We start from the raw sequence: 22,937 nt of genomic DNA, 5'->3' as shown, positions 1-22,937 counted from the left end.
AGGAGAGGAAAAAAAAATATCATTGAGGCAAAAATGTGTTTCTTCTTATCCACTTCAAGACGATGTTGAAAACCTGGTATCCTAAATGCATCTTTATCTCTGGAACCACAGTCAGCTCATTGCATTGCAACTGGAAAATTTCATACTTAAAAGGGAATGACAGGCAACGAGGAAGCAGGAGCGTTCCTGGCATCAAAACTTTTGCTCTTCAAAGTTTTGGGCAAACTTCTCCCCGTTATTAGTCTGGAGAGAAGAAGACCTTCACAGTTAAATATATATAAAGGAGTAAATCTAGGTTGGACATGAACAGCTGTCACAGCTAAGGGTTCCCAGAAGCCCCATTCTGGTTTTTCTGACTTGGGGAAAAGATCAACTTTTAGTGTCTGAGGTAAAAACATTGCTAAAAGCAGCGGTATTGAAGAGAAGTACGTAGTGGGAGTTAAAGCGAAGCGTAGACTAAGATATCTGGACACGTACTGAAGGAAGAGCTCCTCTTTATTCAACTTGGAGGTGGAAAAAAAGGGGGTTGGGGGTGGGTTTTTTGTTTGTTCGCTGTTTGTTTGTTTTTTCTCCAAAGGTTTTGGGGGTGTCCCAGCCAGCCCCGGAGGGCATTCCTCCCTCAGCACCGGGCACCTGAGGGGAACTCGGGGCTGGAGAAGAAGCCGAGGTCGGGGAGCCGGGCGCCCTCAGCGCCTTTATGCCCTGAGCTGAGGCGAGCCGAGCCGGGCCGGGCCGGCCGCCGCCTGCCGGGCGGAGTGGCTCCGCCCTGCTCCCTGCCGGGGGAGGCTGAGGCACCGCGGCCCGCCGCTGCCTGGCCCTGCCCGGCTCTCAAACCCTCCCGGGGACGGGGGGGGGAAGCTGCGAGGTGCCAGGAGGATGCGAGTGGGTTCCGCGGGCTGCGAGGCGAGGGCCCGGGCGGCCGGCGGAGCTGGGACTCGGGGACGGCTCAGCGCCCGCCCCGCCGGCAGCGGACGACTCCCAGAGACACAAAACGGCGGCGGCGGAGGAGGAGGCAGGCGGCGGGGCTGAGAGGAGAGGGGGGCGAGGCGGCTGCGGGAGGCGACCCCAAGCGGCCACGGGAGACCCCCGGGGAGAAGGCGAGGCGCTCCCCCGGCCGGCCCTGAGGAGAGGGGCGGCTGCGAGCACCCCTTCCCCGGCTCTGTGAGGGGGGAACGGGGTGCGGCTGGGCTGTGACAGAGCCGGGGGTATGGGGGGCACACGGGCAGGGCGAGCAACTTCGCTTTCCGTGCCTTGAAACGGGACGGAGCCAGCCGAGACCGGGCTCCCCCCCCCTCTATATATACACACACGCGCTCGGTGTGGCGGTGGGAGGGGAGCGGGGCCATGTCCCCAGCCCTGCCGGGGGGTTTTGCGGTGCCGGGGGCTTTTGCGGTACCAGGGGCCGCCCTGACGCCCGGCTGACCCCCAGGTGCTGCGCGGCGCTGGAGATCGGCAGCCGGCGGGGCGAGGCACCTAATGGAGGCGGCGGCGGGGCGCTGAGGGAGCGGAGAGGCTGCGGCTGTCAGCGCTGCCCGGTAGGTGCTGGGGCTCCCTGTCAGGCTTGACGGAGGAGTTTGGCTTCGTTGAAGGGTGAGTCAAGGCTGAGGTGGCGGTCCCAGCCAGGACAGGCGCCCCAGAGAGCGCCTTGGGGCTGTCAAAGTGCACGGCGATCCGTGCAAAGGGGGCTTTGTTGTGGAAGGCCTGAGGTGAACACGAGCAGCCCGCTGGAGGGGGAAAGGAGAGGGGAGTTTGGAAAGCTGCGCTGCTGGTGTTAAGCAGCAGCCTGTGCTGTGTTGGTGTTTGCTCAGAGGGGTTTCACGCACGAGGAGCTGGTGGGTGCTCTGAGGAACCTGGTCCAGCTGTGGAGAACAACCTGTATGAGGCAAACCCCAGGACCTAAATGCCATAGGCTGTAAGTCCAAACCTCCCCGAACAAGCAGACACTATGTAGAAAACCCATTTGTTACCATCTTGAAACATTGCCAGCAAGGCAGCCTCTTCCAGTTACGCTGTTAATTGGGTTCTCCGGAGCTCGTTAGAAGGAGGTGCCATTTTTTCTAAACGAGGTGACTGCTAACTTCAGGCTGGCAGTCTTACTAGCTTTCCTCAGCCAAAAAGCCCTTTGCATTTCCGTAAAGCACCTGTGCACTGTGCTTGTTTAACAAAGACAAGTTTGAGACATAACACTTGGAGGTAGGGCACGCATTCTCTTTGTGAGGCTTTCCTACTCCTTGAATGCTTCTTGTGGCTCTCCTGGGCTCTCTCTTCTCTTGCCAAGCCCTCGATGACCTGTGCCTGCTTCAGCTGCATCCAGCGCTCCGTTTGCTAGCCGTAATTGTCGTCATTTATCTCTGCTGGTTATTACTGGGAAAACCGATGTTTATTGCTGCGTGTCCATGCGTCCCTGGAGCCTGTTAGAGCTTGGTTTTGAACGGTTCTGCCTTTTGTAAATTTCTCTACGCTGAAGAATTTCTGTCAAGTGATGGACTTTGTGCTGTTGTTAGGATTCCTTTTGTTCCTAATGTACCAAAAAGGCTGTTTCTTTGGGTCTTTTGCTTCCCTTAGCAGTTTGTGGTGTTTCACTTAGGCTTATTACTATCCTTGCGCTGTTTTTCCCCCAGTCACTTACAAAGCCTGAGGGACAGGATTAATTTTTTTTTAATCTAGTTACCATTAATATAAATGATCTTTTTGTTTGGATGTGACTTCTGAATTCATAACAGTCTTACTTCAAAGATCTACGACTGGTTTTGAAGTCTGATGCTTTCTTCAAGTTTGAGTTGAGAATTTCTTCCATCTTTATGGAACTAACTTCTAAAGCAGCAAGTCAGTGTAAACTGTTTTTCTAGTTCTGTTTGCACATAATAAATATAACGGAGGCATACTCTCTTGTGGCTGAGCTCTGGCCAATCTCTATTTCTATGGTCAGTTTCGCTTTGTCTCAAGGCTGAAGTCTAGCTGAGAATTCCCCTGTGCCAGATGCAGTATTTTTGTATATTATGAAGTTAGCCTCTCTAATTTTGAGAAATGCTGAGCCTGTTGCAAACTTGACAGAACGAGCTCTTTGGGGTCTGTTTAATAGAAGTCCTACGTGATAAGTTTTGGGGTGATGAGGGGAGGGGACATTCTGACCACATTTGGCGGAGTGCAGGAGGGCCTGGACGCGCTATTCCCTTCTGTGAACTCACGGTCGGTATTCCCTCTCCGTCCTGTGCCAGAGACGTGAGGTCACTGATCCATAAATGCCCGAGATGGTTTGCCTCGGAGTTGCCGGTGACTTGTAAACAAGTGATGCAATTTTCAGGATAGCACGGTTTCCCCTCCTCCCTTTGTTTCCTCGCTGTTTCCCAGTCAGGTACCAGTATCAGTGTTCAAGTCCGGCTGTCGGTTGTATCACCTTTGCCGAGTGTGTGCTCACAGGAATCCAGTTTTGTGGTGTTATTAATTAACTTTCTGACACTGTCACATCAGGCACTAAAGGTGCTTCCTCCTGCAGTCTACACAAGGGATGTGATGACTCAAGTTTTCAACATCTTTATTGTCATTGGTAGTATTAATTCTGATTTTCATCTTTTATTGCAGTCCATCATGTTAGTTTGGTTTGGTTTCGGTTTGGTTTGTGGTTTCGTTGTTGGTTTTTGGGGTAGCTCAGGGCCTCCTGAAATACTCCAACCACTCTGCTGCATAAATAGTTGTTTCTTTTTCTGTGGAGATGGGAGCCACCAAAAATGCCTCCTTTCCTTATCCTGTAGCAGCCAGATGGCATTTCGCAAGGCTGCGCCGTGCCTCCCTTTGGCTGATGGTTCATTTCCAGTTCTCTTGCCTTTCTGAGAGCTGGAAGGAACCACACCAGGACCACTCACCTCTTTTCGTGTACCCTTCAGAGTGCAGTGAGCTGCAAGGTGTTGCATAAAGCAGCATCTCTGCTTCCAGGGGATCCTTTCTACCCAGCTCTGGAAGTCAGCCCAAAGGGAGCACAGGGCTGCTGACGTGGAAGAACGTGAAGGGAAAAACAGGCAAGAACTCTGACCACGTTGCTACTAGCTCTTAGAAGACCTTGGAGATAGATCATGGAGAGCTTAATGATGCAAACATGCTTTGAGAGTTTGACTTCTGCTTGCACCTAACAGGTCCACAAGAGCTCACTTCCAAAAAAACCAACAGGCTTCCAGTTGTGTTTGGAGCCGTTCCAGAAAGCCACTTGGTGTTGCAGGTTCTCGTTGGGTGTCTTGGCCTTCTTGACCCACAGCTTGAAGCCGCTGCTGGAGCCAGCCTTGGAGCCAGCAGGGAGCTCCTGAACTTTGTCATGGTTATGGCAAAGGCTGCAGGTGTTCAGCGCCCTGAATCTGGAGAGCATCTCTCAAGCCACATATAGTTTGTGAGACCAGAAAGAGCTGCCGGCTTATAATGAGTGCTGTGACTTAGGCGCACGATTTGTAGAGGTTTTAAGGCGTAGTGCATGAGTGCCAGGCTCCTGTTTGGTCACTGGGACAAAACGAGATCTGGGAATGTTGGATGTCCTAAAAAGAGTACAGGGGAGACAAACGGGGAGGAGATGTGGCTCTTCTTGGCCTTGTTTAGCCCCCAGCCCCTCTACACCCCACAAACCTTAGTTACAGCTGTGGGCTTCTGCAGAACGTCACAATGCCTAGTAAATCTTTGGGATATACTTAAAAGCAGGAAAATACTGTGTTGGTTTCTTCTTTTTTTATATACATAGGGCAGCTGCCAGCAGCAGCACCTGCTGGAGTCGAGGGTGCTGAGCAAGGCAGGGTCGTGTCCCGAGCAGCAGTCACAAGGGGAGCTGAGCGGAGCCCGCCTGAAAACTCGGGGGGTTTCTGCTTCTTAGCAAGCCGAAACACAGCTCCCCATCCCCAGTACTCCTTGCTGTGAGGATGAGGACTGAGGAAGGCTCACCCTGCCTGCAGCTTCTTCAGTTCTTCGTGCGGGGAACTCGTGGAGGAGCCAGTGCCTCTGGAAAGAAAGCACCTGTTGGTACTGTGGGCATCTGAGCGTGATGCTAACCCACGCAACGCTGCCCCTTGCATCTGACAAATGTTTTACAACTTTGACTTCTTTGCAGGTTTTACTTAAATTTGGTGGAGGAGGCTGTGGCTGAGCAGAGAACTAATTTGTTATTTCACTAACTGGAATAATTTACAATGGAAAGAAGCTTTTTTTAGTTAAAAGTTGTGTTTCTGATTACAGCTTCCGGTATTTTACCTCGCAGTCCACAAACACTCTTCTTAAACTTGATTCCTGACAAGTCGCTTTTCTCAATTCTCGCGTTCTTGGACTCCACCAGGGGAAAAGGAAGGCCCTGCTAATATTGCTTGGCTGTTTCCTTCCGGAGGAAGGAGGGGAGAGTTGAGAAAAAGAGGAATGAAGTAAAATGAATTTACTCTTTGCACACGTGCTGAAAGAATAGGCAGGTGTTCTTGGGAATATCTCATTTAAATCTCTGTGTATGTGTTTCGAGAGGATGCGTCCTCACTTAGAGGAGCCAACATCCCATTGCTGGACCTAATCCTGATGGGGCTGGCATCTGAGGGTTACGCGGGCTGCTCCTGGCAGAGCTCTTCCCACGCGGGGAGGCCGAGGGAGCCGGTCGAGCACTGCTCCGCTGCCTGGAAAGATTCAGTCATTTCCACCCAAAGCGAGGAAATAAAAAGCTCGGTCAGCCATTTCATCTGGAGATACCCCGCCCTCCTCCAAGAAATATGAAAAAGGGAAAATGTAGGCTTGGGCCCTCACATATCCCAGCAGTTTGCACCCATTCGGGCGATGCGATTGGGGTCGGGGCAGGCAAAATAGAAGTTACCTTTATTTTTTTTTTTAATTTCGGCAGAGGAAGTTATAAGGTTGATGTTGCCCCTTTGATATTTGATTTAACCCACTGACTGCCTGGGAAGGAAGGAGTCTGTTTAGTTTACCTTTGTCCTAGATTCAGTTTTAATATCTCATGTTTAATTGGAGGGGGAGGGGGGGGAGGAATCTTTATTCTTAATGATTCATGCCGCCTCAAAGCACAGTGGTTTCTACTTGTGTGCTGCCTTTCCCACTGGGGGAGGCAAACAAAAGAACAATAATTTCAGACTCCTCCTTCAGTTTCCAAGAGAACCTTAGCTGCTCAGGGGTAGCTCTGAATTTTAAAAGCATTTTTTTCTTCCAAATTATGTATTGATTGCACATAAAATAGCAGCACCGTAATATGCAATTTCAAACAAATGCACGGGGGTGCTTGGTTGCTTTTAATGCTCCTCCTTTATTTTTATTTTATTTTTTTTCCTCCAGCAGAAAACAAAAAGTGGATTCTGTTCCCATAAGCCGCTCTTGCAAAATCTGCACAAACATTTATTAGTCTAGACACAAAATATTCTCAGCCGGCCTCAGCCTGACGATGGCAAAAAGAAATAAAAATAATAATAATAATAAAAAAAAAGAAAAGGCAAGCTAATATTGTACTTGGCTGTGAAAAGGGAAGGGGGGAATCATGCCCCAGGCTAGTGAAGCTGTAACATTTTGCTGGGGCTGCCTGCAACAACAGATGCATCTCGTTCCCCTGGGCTTCCAGTCCTGCCTATTCTCTTCTGCTGAACTTGGCCGCTCGCAAACATTCTCTGTGAGTACCACACCCCGGGCTTCTCCTGGACGCTTTTGATTTGATTGAATGATGGCACCAGGCATGCTCCTCTTCACCAGGCCTGCTCTTCTGCCCCAGAAATCATGTAGCGAATTCATTGATTGGAAAACGTGCAAAATAGGTGGGATCTGGGGTGACTGGTAGAAATCAAAAGGGTTTGAAATAGGCGATGTGACCGCAGCTTAAACCTGCAGGAAGGGAGCATCGACCCGAATGGTTTATCTGAATCTTCAGCTGCAACTTCTGTAAATACCAGCTCCTTCTCCTCATTTGCTACCATGGCAGTTTGCAGACTTTTGCTGAGTTAAAAGGACAAATCATAGTTGTGCGCGTTTGTTTGATCAGGCCTTTACCTCAGCGCTCACGTTCTCAGACTGCTGGGGTTTTATATTTTTGTCATTTTCTTAGAAAATGGCGAATGATGCATATCCCGGCTTCCAGATGATTAGTTCCTTTTGCTCCCAATTTGTGTCAGGCTGCGTTTGGTTGGAAATGAAAATGTAATTGCAAATTCCCCTCAACAGCACAACATGTCTGTGGTATTAATTAAAGCACTGTAAATACGTAGAATATCTGAGAATGCATTCCTTCAAGCATGGCCGTGTTTTTTTAAACCTACAGAGGAGGCAAAATACGGTATTTAGGCTTAGTAGATGAAATGTATTGCTTCTGTGGTGGCAGATCCGTGTCTTGAGATTTTAAACCTGGTGTATCTCATGCTCGAGCCTTCAAAGGAGATGTTACATAGACAATAAAACGTCCTGCTTTTCGGGGAGGGCTCTCCTTAGGTCACTCAGAAAACGCCTTCAGTCTTCACTCACTGCAGCATTCACAAAGTGAATGCCTTCCTGTAAGGTTAGTCACCGATGGCCACTCATTCCATGCTTTCACTAAGAAAAACCTTCGCAGCTTTGAATCTGAATTTCCTGCCCCGCGTTTAGGTGAGCCCGGAGCGGCGTCAGGCATTGCTGGGCTCCTCGTCCGGCGGCGATGGTGAAGTGAAAGATGCCAAAAGTGAAGTTTGACAGTGAGCTCGGGGGCTTGTGCTGGCCCGGTGGCTCTCTAAGCCCCCGTGTCTGAGCAGCGGGAGCATCCGAGCAGCACAGGACGGAGCTCAGCAAGAGGCTGGGGTCAGGGCACTGCTGCAAATAGAAATGCTTTGCTGGCTGCAGAGGTTAACCAGGTACGCAGCGCTGTTTTACTACATGGTGGAGACCTACGGAGAGTGTTTCTGCCCTCCTTTTTAGCTGAAACATCCCCAGATTCTAAGGGGAAAAGGAATAGAAGGGACTTGCGGAGCAATGTTCTAGTGAAACCCAGCCTTCCTAAAGAAGCCTGCCTGAATAATTCCTGTGAATAACAGACTCTTCAGCTATTTCTTAACATAGAAACGGTGCTGACTGCTTCTTCAGAGTAACATAAGTTAGTGATGCTACTGAAATAGTTGTGGTTCAGACGTAGATCTGATTTCTCCTAAGCACGCTGAATTCACAGCTGTTGATCCTCCAGCGGAGGCTTTGCAATTGAACACCTGTGGATAGGTAAGTTTCCCGCTGTTGTTCTCCTTTCCTCTTGTTTTTTTTTTTTGTTTTTTTTTTTTTGTTTGTTTGTTTGTTTTTTTCTTAGTAGCATAGGCTTAAGACTCTGAAGAAACGGGCTGCTTTTTTTCATTTCCAACACTGGCTGTTCCTCCTGAGCCCTGCCTTCTATTTTTGCAGTCACAAGATATGTGAATGTAAATTCCTGGGAGAGAGGTAGAAAACTCTGTTTCAACTGGTGTCTTTTTCGGCCATGTGGGGAGACCAAATAGGGTGGTTTTGAATCTTCTGGCTCTTATTCAGAGCAGCAGCATGTGGAGGGAGACAGATGCGTGTGCTTTTTTAGTGCAATGGCTTCAGAAGCAAGAGGGGAAAAAACACTTTCTCTGGGAGCTGGAGAAGGTGTCCTAATCGCAGGAGAGGTTTCTAAATGGCATATCTTTGCGAGTGTTCCTGTAGTCTGGAGGTTTTTGTTTGTTTGTTTGCCTTTGGAAGGTTTTACTGTTAATCTTCACGTCCTTCAGCAGAAGTGAGAAATGTGATTTTATTTTGTGCAGTGTCGCGGACCCTCCGAAATCTACTGGGAAGGATGAATACCTCGCACAGTACCAATGTGATGACGGTGGAGACAAGGAGAAACCAAGAAGATCAAAAGAACGTGACCTTATTTCAAAAGAAAACGTTTTGTACGGCAAAGAGACTTCTGAGCCTGGTGAGAAATTGCGGCAAACTTCCTCTCTCAAGTGTGACACTGAATGTAGCTCTAAAAAGCTTTCCTCCTCAGCTATTGCAGAGAGATGCCAAGGTAGAAAGGACAAGACTAAAAACACTGAGAAAGAGCATTACCAAAGCAAGAGGGAACATGCTCCTAGTGAAGAGAAGGAGAGTCAAAAAGCAGGTCCTTCCAGCGGCCAGGTTCAAAAGGCGTCACGCTGGAGCTCCGAGTTCGGCAGCATTCCGAGACCGTTTTGGCGGTTGTGGAGACGGCCCTGGCTGAGGTGGCTGCTGCTGTTGCTGCTGTCCCCTCTGTCCTCGCTGTTGCCGCTGTTGCCGCTGTTCCCGGACCTTGGAGACCTCCGGCGGCTCCCTGTGACAGGCCCTGTGGCCCCGGGGAGCTGCCCGCCGCCTCGTCGGCCAGCCCGGCAGCAATCCTGCCAGCACAGAATAGCTCACTGCGTTTCAGGGTAAAGTGACGATTAATTTCTATTTCCTGGCCTGGGTGCTGCTTCCTTCTTTAAGGAAGCTTCAAGGTTAAAGGTTAAGCTCAGTTATGTCAGGGCCCAAGTCCGTTTCGTGAAGGGGCTCTTGTACGAAAGCTTAAGCTGGGATTGACTCTCTGCTAAGCGGAGGCCAAACGTGTACCTACTGAGAAGCAGGTCCTAAGTGATAACGTTTTCTAAAGAGACTGCTAAACACATCTGAACAGTGCTGCTGCAGAACTCTGAATGGGGGGATAGCAACTGTCTTAACTGATCTGGAATCTTGAGTTTACTTTTCAGTGGACAAGAGGTGTGTCTCTCAAGGCAAACAAAGAGAGGAGTAACACCCGATACTCATGTCAACATAAATTTATGCTCAGAGCGTAGGTGTAGGAACAGCATCGGTATGTATATGGAACATCGGGAGAGGAAGCTCTGTCGGTATTTACAGTTTTTCTACTACCTTGTCAGAGAGACGTTATCTCCACATTAGAAATGGATGTATTTTGAAACAGTGGTGGTGGATCGGATTTCTTCTTTCTAGTGTTAATATTTGCTCTTGAATCGTACTTAATACCTGGTAACGCCTCAATCAGTTGTCAAAAATAAACTTAAAAATGTGTAAGGCTTATCTCGTTGGTCAGTATAAAGATCAAGGCTTTTTTCCTTTTTCCTTTACCTTTTCCTTTCTTCCCCAGTATTGTTTTTCTTTTCTCCTTCTCACTACAGTCTTAATTTTGTTTCTTGTCCCTTAAGTGTGTTTTCAGTGTGTTGCTGAAACATTTTCTCTTTCAATCCGAAAAAAGGAGCTGTCACTGGTGAAGATCGGAGCTTATCTGAAAATCCCTGAGCCCAGGAGCTGTCACCTTAGTCTTCCAGTCGGACAAGGACGACTTCATTTCTCGTGTAAATGCATTTTTCAGGTTTGCATATTGTTTTTTCAGGAACGGAAAGTGTGTATAGAATGGATTTAAAATCAATCTTAAATGTAAAATGTCAAGGGAAAAAAGTTCTAGTTACAACCTCTGCACATAATTTGCCAGCTGTGGGACTAGGAGTTTTCTTATTTACTGTGTTTTGTTTAACGTGTCTGAAGTTTAATGGATAGCAATCAAGGCGTGCTAGAAATCTGAAAGCACTTTATGCTTTGTTCTCTCAGTCATTTTGGTATAACAAACTAGCTTATGTTTTAAACGCTCCATTAGGTTAGTGGTTTCCCTATAGGTAACAAGTCCCTGTGTGCTACAGTAAGACAGTAACAAAACATGAAGTATAGAAGTTCATCCTGTCATGGATGCTTCTGCCTACGGACACACAATTATGCTTATTTAAAGCGGTATCACCTTGAAACCTAATCAGCATTTTAAAAAGGACTTTGTAGCAGTTATTGGCTTTTGTCCTGGAGGGCTGAGGTTTGTTTTGTTTTGTTTTACATTCAGCATTTCCGTTTCTAGCTTACATTGCCCTGTTGTTTTGCATGAGGAAAACGTGCAACTTTACAAAGCAGAACGGAAAGAGCTGCTTTTTAGTCTAACGTTTCAGTTTTTTGTAGGAGTTTTAAATGTGGTAGGAGTAAAACACCAGAAGTACTGCTGCCAAAGTTATATTCAAACTCGTATTTCGTGGAGAAGCAGAAGAAGCCCAGGGAGAAATAAATTTGCAAACGTGCTCTTCATGCTCTCCTTTCCCAAGATTTCTCTGAGATATAGCCCATCCTCTGTGGGTTTTGAGGTGTATGGTTCCCAGGAGTGAGAAGGAGGGCCAAACATCTCTCTTCTTGGATCTCAACATGCCAGGGCTTTAGTGTACTGCCACTTACGGCTCCGCTTTTTCACCTGGAAAAAGCGACCACATGATGTAGACTGAGGAGCCCTCACAAATTAACTTGCTATCAGAAAGTGACGCCCAGAAAAGGTGTATTTAAAAGCTAGGCTCATTATAGAATAACAACAAACCCCTCATGATTGGTGCAGTAGACAGTGAGGTAGAGAGCGATCCCTGGAAAGACAGAAGAAAAGGAGCAGTGAGTTCTGGGTACCTTTGTGCACACGAAACAGAAAAACGCAGGCAGTGAAGTAATAGTGTTCCATTACTAACGCCAGCAATAGATAATTGCAACAATTATCTATTAGATCATAGGTAATAATTAACAGATAATTGTGCAACTCTGGAAATCAATAAATAACTGATTCCCCTCAGAGAATGTCTTCTACATTTTTATATTAAAAAGACTCCAGAGTTGTAATGGATTAAAATCCTACGGAAGTGAAAGAAATGGCATCAGCCACTAGTTCTGCAGAAGCTAAAAGTAATACCGATAGAGTTTAGATGGAAATTTTCACTTTGTGTGTTTAGTTTGGGGATTCTTTTTAAATCATTCATACCAGCGATTTAGTTCTTAAGGCTGTTTCTTTGAGATTAAGTGACAGGACTTCTGCTATTCTTTTCTTCTTGGAATGCTTCTTGATATTCTTACGTCAACCAGAACTTCTGTCTCTGTCGCAGATGTCAACAATGACCGTAGTTAAGAAGCCCAAATCTTCAAAGTCTAAAAAGCCCTCTTCAAGGCGGTCTGGCAAATCCAAGAAACCAAGTACTAAAATACTGATGTCACGCACCGCAAACTGGGGCCAGATACCGCCTGCAGAAGGTTCAAGCCAAGTCTCTGTGGCCCAAGGACGTGGAGGTGCTATTTACTGTAGATCATCTGAAAAATCTAAGGCTTTTGCCCCAAGAGATCTAAGTAAGTGTGAGCTTTATCCTGACTCCATTTTCTTCAAAGCAAAAGTAGAAAATGCAGTTCTTACTTGTTGCACTGATAGAGAAGGGGACTAGTGTGAACAAAGACTTCAAAAGCGAATCTCCTAAGGCAACTGAAGTGACTGATGTTACAGAAATTAATTTTGATATATTTACAGTCAACAGAGAAATATGGGGAGCTTTTTGTAATGCACAGATTCATCCATGTCTTTTCCGTTTTGCAAAGAAAAGTGTTTGATTGTTGCTATTCACAGCTTCCATTTTTCACACGTTTTTTGAATGATAACATTGCTCAGGAAAAGATCTGGTACCTGTAGGGGTATCGTCATTCCTAGTTACTAGTTTTTACCTTTTTTCCGTATAATTTCAAGTCTAAGCTTGTGGTTTAAGTTATAATAAGGAAAAAAACAGTAGTTGAGTTAATCAGGTTAAAGATTATAGATGGAGAGGAACTTGGCATTAGGTACTACAAACAGAATGGCAGTTAGCCTTGCCTTAGAAAAATTAAAATGGTTGACGAAAGCTGTTTTTTTTTTTGTTTTTTTTTTTTCCCCAAAACATTGTGTTGACCAGCCAATTTGAATTTGGCGGTATTAAAGCTGTCTGCAATAATTTTCTTCTGGCTTGGATTGTAGCTAGCTCCTCTAGGTGCTCCTGCAGAATAGTATTTTTTTAAATACCTTGCTTAGAAACAAACAAACAAAATCTCTTTTTAAATTTAACTTTCTTGCAGTCGTTAATGATGGAATTGCTCCACCACAGAGCATTCTTTTTCCACCTGAGAAGATTTGTATGGATTGGCGAGAAACACAAAGTGTTGGAGTTGGCCTGTACAATCTTGGCAACACATGTTTTCTTAATGCTACTCTACAGTGTTTGACCTACACACCCCCACTTGCCAATTACATGCTTTCTCTCGAGCACGGCCAGTCATGTGAGTACTTTCTAAGAGTATTTCAAATCTGTTGGACAGCTCTGAAGGTGAAAGAACAGCAGTGATTCTGAGACAAGCTTATTTGCCTGATTTTACCTGTAGAAGCTGGCTTTGAGCACTGTATTAGCAGTGGGCTCCGAATAGCATACGGAGTGCAATTAATGCACTGTTTGTTTAATGAATGAATTTATTTATTTATGTATTTATTAAAGGATCATTTATTGCTTCGTGGGAATAATGAAGTGCATTGGACAGTAATGCATTTAGTAGTAATTTTAGAGAGTAATACATTTTTCAGCCTGTGGAGTTCACATTCCTGTCAGCCTTTACAAATGTGACTTTGCAGTAGTCTTTTAGATTTCTCATCACAAAATGCATTTGAATACAGGCTTAGTGGATATTTTTATTCTGTAAAGTTGTGTGAAATGAAATGTTACAAGACTGTTGGGACATTGGCATCTTGGGAGAATAGAATGTAGCAAGGAGAGTGGATATCGTATCTATAGTTTAAATTTTACTTAGATGTTTGTTTGTAGTTATGGATATTTTGCTGGACTGGGATGCTTTCTTCTTTCACTCTTCAGGTCGTGAACAAGATTTTTGCATGATGTGCACAATGGAGACTCAGATTAACCAGGCCCTGCGTTGCACTGTTGATGCCATCGAGCCTACGCATGTTATCAGTAATCTCAGTCGTAAGTGGCTTCAGATGTGTTTCTTTTCGATAGCTTGTAATCTTCAAATACTTATTTGATGTGTATAAGTGGTTTTAACACTAGAAAGAAGAGAGATTTTAGAAATACAAGAATGATTTCATTTTTAAATGAGGTGAATACTATCATCTTCTTCTTTAGGAATAGGACAACATTTCCGTTTTGGCAGTCAAGAAGACGCACACGAGTTCTTGCGCTATACTGTTGATGCTATGCAGGAAGCGTGCTTGAATGGAAGCACCGAGTAAGCATAAACAAGTTCACTTTCATACATTCTCTAGCACCTTCTAGTCCTTTATTTACTATTAAAAATGATCTCTAGCACCTTTTAGTGCCTTATTTACTATCAGCAACGAAAGTCTACATCATCCTTAGTTTTCATAAAACTCTTTGAAGAGTTAACTCTGCGCCTTAAATCTTCTGAGGTCTGATTATAATTTATTTCCAGATTGGACAGATCTTCTCAAGCTACCACCATCATTCATCAAATATTTGGAGGATTTCTAAGATCGAGAGGTACTTTAAAAAATATTCCTGTCCTTAGAACTGATCTGTGTCTTTTGTCGGTAGTAAAGCAGTCTGTAGTTTGTCTAAAGTAGTATCTGGCAACAACTTGAATTTGGACAGTTAGTCTCCTTCACATAAGGTTAAGCATTTATATTTTGCTTCCAGTGAAGTGCTTGAATTGCAAAGCAGTTTCGGATACGTATGAGGCATTTCTTGATATCACTTTGGATATAAAGGTAAGATGTTTTCTAAATATAATTCATGATGTTTAAGTACATGCCTAACTTTCTAAATTAAACTTGTTTACCTTAAAAAACCAAACCACATATAATGTTAAAACGTAAGAGCTTGGTGGTGCTAAGGAAGTGGATTGGACTTTGTCCTTCTGTGGAACCCATGTAAATAGTCTCCACATTTGCATTGGGTTTAAGGGGAAAGAATTCTCTTTCTGCAAAAATTATAATGCTGTCATACTTCTCTGTTGTTCTACCCCAATGTACATCTAATTGTTAGACTGATGAATTTGTCCCCAGTATTGATGACAAAGCACACTATAGATGCTGTCTAGGCTACTGGAAAAGTATTTGTTCCGAAGTCAAATGACTTCCAGGTGAGGTCAATGCTGAGCATGCTCTTTCTGCCTCCTTCTTCACAGTGCTCATAGTAGATCGCTGGAGTATGTTAGTGAGATTCTCTTACAACCTACTAGTACGTCTCTGGAATTTTGAATTTACGGTGACTTTACGCTCTTCTTTCTCGCTCCTCTAGGCGGTTTCATCTGTTACCAGAGCTCTGGAACTCTTTGTGAAACCTGAAGAGCTGGGTGGAGAGAATTGCTATAAATGTAGCGAGTAAGATTTTGACGAATTAGGTCTTAATCCTAGATGTCAGTTTTATATGTTGCATGACTCTGTTGGACTACCTCTAAACTTTGGATCTACTTACGAGTTTTGTGGAAGTTTATAAAACACTTGGATTTTTGTTTCTTTGGAGGGGGGAAGTCTTGTTCAGAGGCATTCCCTATGGGTTTGCAATTCTCTGGCTCGTATTTTGCCATCAGAATTCAAAAAGAGATACTTTTGTTCTTTCTATTTATTAGCTCTCGACAGTACTTTTCTTGATGTAAACTGCCCAGTTTCCGTTGTTCTCTGGGCTAGTGGCTAATTTTCACTGCTTACACTGTAGGTCCTACCTTGGAGCGGGCAATGTATCAAACTGAACTATTGTGTTTCAAAGGATGGCAGACAGTTTCAGTGTCTTTCCAGACAAGCTCAGTACATGAAGACTTCCTACTGTTAAATGTCTCCCTCCTGTAGAATGACCATGTGCTTCTGTTGTATTTTTGATGTTGATAGACGACCTATGTTGGAGATTATTTGCAATTTCTAGTCCTGGGGACCAAGGCTCTCTCGTTCCACTTTCATTATTTGTATTTCCCTTGAAAGCTGAAAGAATGTATCCAGGATTGGAGTTCAAATAGCCACTTTTGTAGACCAAGAAATGGTACCTTGCCATCCAACCTGGTAATACCCTTTCGTGAGAGATTCCTGTTCCTGCTATGCCCGGGGTTTTGGGAGAATTTACCTTCTTCACTGTATTAACAAACCTGACACGCAGTGCATGGGTTTATGAAAAGAAAAAAGACCAACCTATTATGCAAGTAAATGTCATTCAAATAGCATAGGCATGCGTGAGACATTAAAACGAGTTTGTTTTGGGGGCGAAAAAAGAAGATGCCTTCAAACACTTATCTCTGCTTGTTTTTAAGGTGTAATAAGATGGTTCCTGCATCCAAGAGATTTACCATACACCGTTCTTCCAAGGTTCTCACAATATCACTGAAAAGATTTGCAGATTTCACAGGTGGAAAGATCAACAAGGTATATTTACCACTGTAATGCAACTATATCATTGTGTAATGGGACATCCCCCAAAGCTGAAAGTTGTTTATATTTTCAGACAGTAATTGTAGACTAACGACTATGGCTTATTCTTTCTCTTAATATCAATAAAGTTCCCGCTTGACAAGAAGCATATGCTTTCCTCTGAGAAGGCTGATTCATCAGGAAACAGTTCTCTGCAACTTCTAGTCTTAAACATTGTTTATGGGAAGACTTATTTGTAGTGAATCAAGAAATATCTTCTAGAAATATATTCTAGAAATAAATTCTAGTCTGTGTTTTTTGGAAGTGTTTTTCTCTGGCTAGTCCACGAAGTACTCTGGGATAATTTTCTATCTTCTTGGTCTCTCTTTAGGAGGTGAAATATCCGGAGTATTTGGACCTGAGAGCCTACATGTCACAGTCAATGGGAGAACCACTGCTCTATGCCTTATACGCGGTGCTGGTACATCACGGTGTCAGCTGTCACTCAGGACACTATATATGCTATGTAAAGGTAGAAGTCAACAGCATTTCTAACAGGGTAAAGGTTGTGCTGGCAAACCAGTGAAAGCGTGACTAGCAGCTACTGTTTCTAGGGAAAAAGATTTCATTATATTTTTATTTGACACGTGTGTATTTTGTTCCTATCCGTGATTTCATTTGGAACACGTGCAATTCACCTAAAGAAATGGTTGTCTTTATTTGCAGGCTGGTAATGGACTTTGGTATCAGATGAATGATGCTAAAGTAGTCCGTACTGACATTAAGAGAGTTCTTGGTCAGCAAGCTTACATACTTTTTTATATCAGGTAATAACAAATCTTAACATGTGTTCAGAAGAGATTTACTTTCCTGTTATTGATATTTTTCTGTTTTGCAAGTGTTTTTCTTGCTATCCCAGGGAAAGATTATTATTTGTCTAATTCAGTTCTGTCTAACCTGAAATTCTCTGTGTCATTTATTATCTTTTGTTGCTTGGCCTGAAACTGCAGCACTTGTGTAAATTGCTATCTATGTGTTACCTGTAGCTGGCTAATTTAGAGAAGGAGAAAAATGAAGGTCATCTGTCGTGTAAGAATGAATGATTGTTCTGAAAGTGATAGTCTTAGTAGGAAGACTGTTCTCTCCTTTTCAGTTTGTAGTCTTGGCGAAGCCTTCTGTAGAGAAGGCTTCCATATCGTATGAACTGTTCCTCTAAAATTATAGGATGGGATTTAATCCAAGAGTAGGCTGAAAGAAAAACTAAACTACGATCACTGCTCTTTTCTGAAGGCGCTATGATTTGACACTTGGAGAACGTGCGTTTTACTTGCCAGCACCATCTTATCCCTGTTCATTCCCTCCTGGTCAGCAGGGGGCTAATAGTAAGCAGGCTGGATTTATGGGACCACGACTTCTTCCTCATATGATTAAGGTAATTCAGGGAAGTGGGAGGGCAGGTAACGGCACCAAACTGCTAGTGGGTTTGGGGTTTGGTGTGGGGTTTTTTGTTTGGTTTTCAGCATCTTAGTTTTGTTTTCCTTCCCATGCTGCAGCTTTCTTCACAGCCTTCATGCTACAGCCAGAGTCATTCAAACAGTGGTTACTGCTAAATTGTGCAGCCATTCGACTCCATTACTTAATACCTCCAAGACAGCTTTCTAAAGCACAGAGAGCTACGCTCTTTGACAATTTAAGCAGAGTGTACTAATCCTCGAATCATTTAAAAGAGGACTTGTTTTTCCTATCGTCGTCACTTTAGCTAAGACAGGGAAAACTAATTGTCTTATTCCTGAGCACCAGAACAATTACTTCAGGCTTTTCAGGGTATGTTTAAAGGGGAAAATAAATATATTTGGGAATAGCAGCAGGTAATGTTAAGTTGTTTGGCTGGTTTTCAAAGATGATGTTAATTTGATTCCAATCGGCTGTAAACCAAAAGCAGGAATTGAATACGCTTATTGGACTTGCATTTATCTTTAAAGGGCAGTGTGTTTTTCTTTGTAGGTGTTAAGACCATTTGTAGAAATACTCAGTAGGAGAGTTTTGTGTTTCAAAATGTTAAATGCAGTGTTTGCGTTAATCCATCTTGCCATTTCTTCTTTTTAAATACAGAATTCAAGCCGTTTAAATGGAAATGGATCCATAAAAGAGGACGCAAAGACCACTGGTGTCACCCTAAAAAGGCCATCTTCAGCACCACCGATGGCCTGTGTTCAAAACCAGACAATTACCAGGCCTTCAATTACTGATCCGTCAAGAAAACAGAAGATCACCACCAGTATTCACAATAAATTGCCTGCTCGTCGGACTGTGTCACAGCCTGACTGTCTTAGCAGTGCTGCGGAGGACGAAGATCTCTACCAGGCTGTTCCTTCATCCACAATTACAAATTCGGTAATGCAAATGAAGCAAATGCAAACAAGCAAAAAAGTTTCTGATGAGATTTTTGTGGAGCCAACAGTGAATGAAAATCCTAAACTCAGCTCTGATAACACAGTCCCTTACGGTGCAGAATCTTCAGGAAAATCTGAGGAGGAGTCAAAGGGCTTATTTAAAAGGAATTGCAATGCAATGTCCTCTAATGGAATTTTGGTTGGAAAGGTAGTCCGTACATTGCAGCATTCCGGTTCTTCCTGTCAGAATGCTGACGAAGGAAGATCCCAGCATGAGCTGCCAAAAACCGATTCACTAAATGGTGCTATTAGGTTAGTTAATGAATCGAAAGAAAACGGACTGAAACTTGATGATTCCACTTGCCGAGTTGAACCTGTTAAACCTTCTGAGATGTTCTTTTCTAAAACAAATGGATTGCTTGAAACATAGATTTGCTCCATCGAGAATTTCTCACCTATGATGTATTCGGGAGTGTTTATTGTGTTCCTAATTCAGGTGAAATACTGAGAAAACACAGCACAAATGTGATTGTAAGACTTTGTGGTATTATCCCATTAGAATTTGCAGACCTGAGCTTACATTAGAACTTGTCAACTTAAGCTCAGCTGAGATAAAAATTCCTAAGTTTCATAAAGTAGATTTTGGGAGGTGAGTTGGGGTTATCTTTGAAGTGTAGATAATGCATACAACTCAAAACGGTCTTGCTTACCATTTAATGGAGAAATTCTGACAAGACTAGTCCTCAGTACTACTACAAATAGTATTTTTTTGTCTGCTGACTTGTGCGTTTTGATTGCAGATGCCTAGAGCTATGCCTTCAGTCAATCGAGAAATCATCACGGAGTCCCTCACAGCCAGCCAGCTGAACAGCTTGTCAGAGGAAACGAGGTAAAATGAGCACAGTCTGATTAAGACAAGACCTTATGGAAGTTCGTTACGGTTTTATCTGTCTACTAATAGTATTTAATGGAAGGATTTAAATTAGTACAATTCCATGCTGTATGTCCAGCGTTACGAACAGAACTAATGATCAGCACTGAGCATATCACTCTGATGCAGGTTGGTGCCTCAAGGAGAACTTGTGTTCCTTCATAGAATGTTTTTCCATTTTTCTCCACTGTCTGGAGAAACACTGGCTGTTCCCCGCTCGCCCCTATGCCTTTTTTCTCAGAGCAGCAGGTGGAAGGAGACGGATGCATTTGCTTTTTTAGTGCAATGGCTTCAGAAGCAAGAGGGGAGAAAGCACTTTCTCAGGGAGCTGAAGAAGGTGTCCTAATCACAGGAGAGGTTTCTAAATGGCATATCTCTGCGAGTGTTCCTGTAGTCTGGAGGTTTTTGTTTGTTTGTTTGCCTTTGGAAGGTTTTACTGTTAATCTTCACGTCCTTCAGCAGAAGTGAGAAATGTGATTTTATTTTGTGCAGTGTCGCGGACCCTCCGAAATCTACTGGGAAGGATGAATACCTCGCACAGTACCAATGTGATGACGGTGGAGACAAGGAGAAACCAAGAAGATCAAAAGAACGTGACCTCATTTCAAAAGAAAACGTTTTGTACGGCAAAGAGACTTCTGAGCCTGGTGAGAAATTGCGGCAAACTTCCTCTCTCAAGTGTGACACTGAATGTAGCTCTAAAAAGCTTTCCTCCTCAGCTATTGCAGAGAGATGCCAAGGTAGAAAGGACAAGACTAAAAACACTGAGAAAGAGCATTACCAAAGCAAGAGGGAACATGCTCCTAGTGAAGAGAAGGAGAGTCAAAAAGCAGGTCCTTCCAGCAAGAGGAGGTGTTCTCAGAGCGTGGAAGTTGTTCATCAAAAGCGTCACAAGCAGGAGCACTGGGAGGGAAGCAGGTGCAGATCTTTCCCTGGTGAAAGAAACAGCCCTGAGAATGGCAGAAGAGCAGTCAAATATTCAAAGTCCAGATCTGGCAGCGGAGGAAGATCAGAACAAGGTAGCAATAGATATTACCGATCCAAAGGGGAAAGAAGTTGGAGCAGAGAAAGATACTATCGAGATGAAGCACGGAGGTGGGAAAGATGTAGCTATTACAATGATTACTATTCACCTCATGCGACAGGAGACAGTAGAGAGAGAAAGTTCTCTCACGGCGATGCAGCCTTTGACAAATGGACTGCAACTTACTACGGCAGGTCACATAAGCATTATCATTACAAAAGTGGATGGCCTCACGGTTCCCTCTTGAGAGATGAAGATGGACGTCGCTTTAGCACACCCCGAGCAGACTTGCATCGTTGCTCGGTATCTCAGCAACATTCTGGAAGACATTCTCGTGAAAGACATGCGCTTCCACCTGTGTCAGCTCATTTGGAGAACTGTCGCCAGAAAAATGAAACAGAAGGAAACAGAAAAAGAAAATCTACCCGTGCAGAAGGTAGTGAAAGTGAAATAGAAAGGAAAGACAGAAAGATAGAAAAGGAGCTTTTAGGTGGTGAAAAAAATGCAAAAATATCACAAGTTCTAGAAGAAAAAGAAGTCTAAGGATAAACATGGAGAGAAGGATTCCAAGTAAGCAAGGATTCCAGCATACTCCGCATTTTTTATCCTAATTCTTTTCTGGGTGCTTCTCATGTATTCCTTCTTTTTTTTTTTTTTCTCCTTTTTTTTTCTTCTCTTTTTTTCTTCTTCTTTTTTTTTTTTTTTTTTTTTTTTTTTTTCTGGTAGTTTCTAAGTTACTTAGATAGCATCAGCTGGCTGGGGATCATGTTGTTAGGTTGATCAGTGAAGATAGGAAAGCTATTGCTGAATTGTTTCAGAGCACTAGCTTTGGACCACATAGTTGGAAACACATCCGTACACCATTCTGGATTAGGTTAAAAGTTTTTTTCTGCTTGCACGTATTCCAGAGCTAGCCATTGTTAATGATCTGTGTACAAACCAGGACCTATGGTCCTCCAATCTGAGGGCTTAAGTTTGCTACATCTAAAGTAAGTTGCGTGTGCACAAAGCACCACAAAATAGCTGACATGCTGCAAATCATCACCTGTGGTAAAATAAATAAAGTTTCATATAGGCAACAAGTGCCACATCTTTTTTTCTCTTTTAAACTTGCATGTTTCTTTCAGACTTCACGATTTGTGTTTCTGTGTGCTCCACTTTGACAATGCCAATCCCAAGCGTAAAACAAGAAGAAAAAGGAGAAGAAAAAGAAGAAAAAAGAGAAACAGCAGGAAAGTGAAAGGCTCCTTGGAACACTTAGATCCTCGTTTCCAGAAGATAACGCGGGAGAAGAAGGAAGAATCCCATCCTCCAGATGGCTCTTCATGTGAGCAATGCAGAAGTGAGAGCAGTAAACAACCTTACAAGGAAGGGAAGCCTTCCAGTGCAGGCAAAAGCAAGAAATACACCTCCGTCTCATCCAACGAGTGTATTAAAGGTAAGCGGCCGCAGTGTGTTTGAGGAATTCCTTTTCTATTAATGTAGAGATTATTTCCAACAGTCTTGAAGTGCTTGGTGACTTAACAGTCTGCTGGATATTAAAAAAAAAAAAGCTGATGGACTTTTTCTTTCCGTTTTTAAATGACCACTAGGAAAGAATGCCTGAAATAAAGAGGTGAAAGGCAAATAGTTTTCATTTGGTGTGATGATTAAGTGGCAAACAAGAGGAAGAGTTGCAAGATCCCTTCTTAAATTCAGTCCAGCCAAGTAGGAAAAGTAAACGTGGACAGCTGTATCTTGGCAAAGAAGATAGTAGGGAGCAAGGAGGTTTAGCAGTCAAGATGGAAGGTGATGCCATGAGGCTTACAGGCTAGTAATGTTCTAGTGAAACCCAGCCTTCCTAAAGAAGCCTGCCTGAATAATTCCTGTGAATAACAGACTCTGTTCAGCTATTTCCTAACATAGAAATGGTGCTGACTGCTTCTTCAGAGTAACATAAGTTAGTGATACTACTGAAATAGTTGTGGTTCAGACGTAGATCTGATTTCTCCTAAGCACGCTGAATTCACAGCTGTTGATCCTCCAGCAGAGGCTTTGCAATTGAACACCTGGAGAAAAGGTAAATTTCCCGCTGTTGTTCTCCTCTCCTCTTGTTTTGTTTTGTTTTGTTTTCCTAGTAGAATAGGCTTAAGACTCTGAAGAAACAGGCTGCTTTTTTTCATTTCCAACACTGGCTGTTCCTCCTGAGCCCCGCCTTCTATTTTTGCAGTCACAGGATATGTGAATGTAAATTCTTGGGAGAGAGGTAGAAAACTCTGTTTCAACTGGTGTTTTTTTCGGCTATGTGGGGAGACCAAATAGGGTGGTTTTGAATCTTCTGGCTCTTATTCAGAGCAGCAGCATGTGGAGGGAGACAGATGCGTGTGCTTTTTTAGTGCAATGGCTTCAGAAGCAAGAGGGGAAAAAACACTTTCTCTGGGAGCTGGAGAA

The 22,937-nt window shown here is 43.8% G+C and overlaps 2 protein-coding genes across 2 annotated transcripts; both read left to right on the top strand.

Moving 5' to 3' along the window:
- The first annotated feature begins 8,928 nt into the window (after positions 1 to 8,928).
- LOC139998661 (ubiquitin carboxyl-terminal hydrolase 42-like) lies at positions 8,929 to 19,786 on the top strand. The gene is made up of 14 exons (XM_072023321.1): positions 8,929 to 10,286; positions 11,886 to 12,123; positions 12,874 to 13,074; positions 13,659 to 13,769; positions 13,929 to 14,031; positions 14,236 to 14,303; positions 14,460 to 14,530; positions 15,063 to 15,145; positions 16,063 to 16,174; positions 16,551 to 16,691; positions 16,886 to 16,986; positions 17,450 to 17,591; positions 18,272 to 18,553; positions 19,353 to 19,786. Exons 2-14 carry the CDS (start codon positions 11,886 to 11,888, stop codon positions 19,443 to 19,445), a joined length of 1,746 nt encoding a protein of 581 aa, XP_071879422.1. The 5' UTR covers positions 8,929 to 10,286; the 3' UTR covers positions 19,446 to 19,786.
- LOC139998696 (uncharacterized) lies at positions 19,580 to 21,958 on the top strand. Its single transcript, XM_072023461.1, has 3 exons — positions 19,580 to 19,612; positions 20,118 to 21,077; positions 21,635 to 21,958. Exons 1-2 carry the CDS (start codon positions 19,580 to 19,582, stop codon positions 21,048 to 21,050), a joined length of 966 nt encoding a protein of 321 aa, XP_071879562.1. The 3' UTR covers positions 21,051 to 21,077; positions 21,635 to 21,958.
- Positions 21,959 to 22,937: the final 979 nt, after the last annotated feature.

This window comes from Anas platyrhynchos, chromosome 14, assembly GCF_047663525.1.
Source record: "Anas platyrhynchos isolate ZD024472 breed Pekin duck chromosome 14, IASCAAS_PekinDuck_T2T, whole genome shotgun sequence".
In the NCBI taxonomy this organism is placed as follows: domain Eukaryota; kingdom Metazoa; phylum Chordata; class Aves; order Anseriformes; family Anatidae; genus Anas; species Anas platyrhynchos.
Note: the sequence above shows the minus strand (reverse complement) of the source record. Positions and strands in the feature narration are given on the sequence as shown.

Bases quoted from the DNA above. Each gene is read 5' to 3' on its own strand.
- LOC139998661 (XM_072023321.1), top strand. From the start codon at position 11,886: ATGTCAACAATGACCGTAGTTAAGAAGCCCAAATCTTCAAAGTCTAAA. The intron at 12,124-12,873 runs GTAAGTGTGAGC...ACTTTCTTGCAG, and splicing joins TTTTGCCCCAAGAGATCTAA to TCGTTAATGATGGAATTGCT. The intron at 14,304-14,459 runs GTACTTTAAAAA...TTTTGCTTCCAG, and splicing joins AGGATTTCTAAGATCGAGAG to TGAAGTGCTTGAATTGCAAA.
- LOC139998696 (XM_072023461.1), top strand. From the start codon at position 19,580: ATGATCAGCACTGAGCATATCACTCTGATGCAG. The intron at 19,613-20,117 runs GTTGGTGCCTCA...TACGGCAAAGAG, and splicing joins AGCATATCACTCTGATGCAG to ACTTCTGAGCCTGGTGAGAA.